General features: G+C 46.8%; 1 gene segment (V, D, J or C); it reads left to right on the top strand.

Moving 5' to 3' along the window:
- Positions 1-543: 543 nt before the first annotated feature.
- On the top strand, positions 544-1,171 carry LOC121024187 (immunoglobulin heavy variable 3-74-like; the record flags this gene model as incomplete). The annotated part of the segment is given in 2 exon segments: positions 544-579; positions 679-1,171. Coding segments are annotated over 2 exon segments (529 nt in total), but the record flags the coding sequence as incomplete, so codon positions are not given.
- Positions 1,172-1,922: the final 751 nt, after the last annotated feature.

The raw sequence follows: 1,922 nt of genomic DNA, 5'->3' as shown, positions 1-1,922 counted from the left end.
TGTTGATTTTGCCTCAGGTCATGATCTCATGGTTCCTGAGTTTAATTCTAAGGCAGGGTCTGCAATGATTGTGCAGAGCCTGCTTGGGATTCTCTGTCCCCTTCTCTCTCTCTGATCTCTCTCTCCTTCTCTCTATCTGTCACACAAAACTAAACACACATTACAATTATATGGCGCAAAATAAAGTAGTTAGGTTCAAATTTCACTAAAAAGTAAAATAACATACCAAACATGACCTGCTGGGAGAAAGGCATGTAAAATGACACACAGATGAAAAGATAACTGTGTTCACAGATTAGAATTATCACCGCGCCTTCTGCAAGAAGTGATCTAGAAGTGCCTCTCAAACAATGGTTTTAAATTTGAAACAAATCTAAGTCTGGAGCCTGATATATAGTCAGAAGATATGCAAATAAGGCCCTCCCTGTGCTGATTAAACCAGTCCAGCCCCAACCCTGTAGCTGGGAGAGGAGCCCCAGCCCCAGGAGTCCCAGGGGTCCCCATTCTGTGATCAGCACAGAGAATAGACACATCACCATGCAGTGCTTGGCTGGGTTTTCCTTGTTGCTCTTTTAAAAGGTAATTCATGGTGAATGAGGGACACTGAGTCTGTGAATGGATATGAGTGAAACAGTGGATGTGTGACAGTTTCCTGACCAAAATGTCTTGTGTCTGCAGGTGTCCAGTGTGACGTGCAGCTGATGGAGTCTGGGGGAGACCTGGTGAAGCCTGGGGGGTCCCTGAGACTCACCTGTGTGGCCTCTGGATTCACATTCAGTAGCTACTACATGAACTGGGTTCGCCAGGCTCCAGGAAAGGGGCTGCAGTGGGTCGCACGCATTTATGATGATGGAAGTAGCACAAGCTACACAGACTCCGTGAAGGGTCGATTCACCATCTCCAGAGACAAGGCCAAGAACACGCTGTATCTGCAGATGAACAGCCTGAAGACCGAGGACACGGCTACATATTACTGTGCAAGAGACATGGTGAGCGGACCTCACTGGGAGCCCACACACAAACCTCCCTGCAGGAGGGGATCAGCACCACCAGGGGGCGCACACTATGCACAACTCTGGTTTGTGTTCCCAGGAGCAGGTGCAGATGGAGGTTACAGGCAGGTTTCCTGTCAAGGTCTGGGGCTTCCTTTCCACATAGCAGTTTCTCTAGGGTTCCTATCGTCACAGGGTTCTGTGTTTATTAACTCTCTGAATTAGCAACTGTATTGTCATAGGACAAGTACCCTAACATGCACAAAGACACAGTTGTTTGCATTGCTTTCTCCTGTCACTCAGTATGAATGAATTGTAGATTTCCTGACACACAACAGCTGAACCTTAACAGGAGTCCCAGAGGCATTCACTGTGAATCCAGGACTACAGGATCCCCCAGACCCCCATTATCTTCACCCAGCACTTGTCCCAACAGTGTGACACTTCCCTCCTGGCACTTGCTACTCAGGACTTTAAATGAGCTACAGCTTTATCCAATTCCTCTAAAGAAGAGATAATTCATCTCCATGTATTAGTCAGGATTCTCCCAAGGAACAGAAACCAAAGCACATTGGTTTCCATGACTAAATACATTGATAAACCCCCACATTCCACTCTCACATGCTGGAGACCCAGGAAAACCAGTGGTGTAATTCTCATCTGATTCTGAACTAGTTTCTAGTCTCAAACGTGAAGAGCTGATGATGTAACTCTCAGAACAAGGGCCAAAGGAGACCAATGTTCCAATTCAAACAGGCACATGGGAAGTAAAACTGAGGGAATTCCTCCTCCCTCTGCATCAGTTTCTATTCAGAACCTTAATGGAATGGGTCATGCCCAGACAGACAGAAACTTTGGATAGAAATGCCAGTCTCTTCTGGAACACATCACAGACATCCACAGAAACAGTGGGGAGTCTGGGCACCCATG

Source organism: Herpailurus yagouaroundi, unplaced genomic scaffold (genome assembly GCF_014898765.1).
Source record: "Herpailurus yagouaroundi ecotype Mexico unplaced genomic scaffold, PumYag 60676, whole genome shotgun sequence".
Taxonomy (NCBI): domain Eukaryota; kingdom Metazoa; phylum Chordata; class Mammalia; order Carnivora; family Felidae; genus Herpailurus; species Herpailurus yagouaroundi.
The sequence above is the reverse complement of the archived record's forward strand: the minus strand, read 5'-3'. Positions and strand labels throughout refer to the sequence as shown.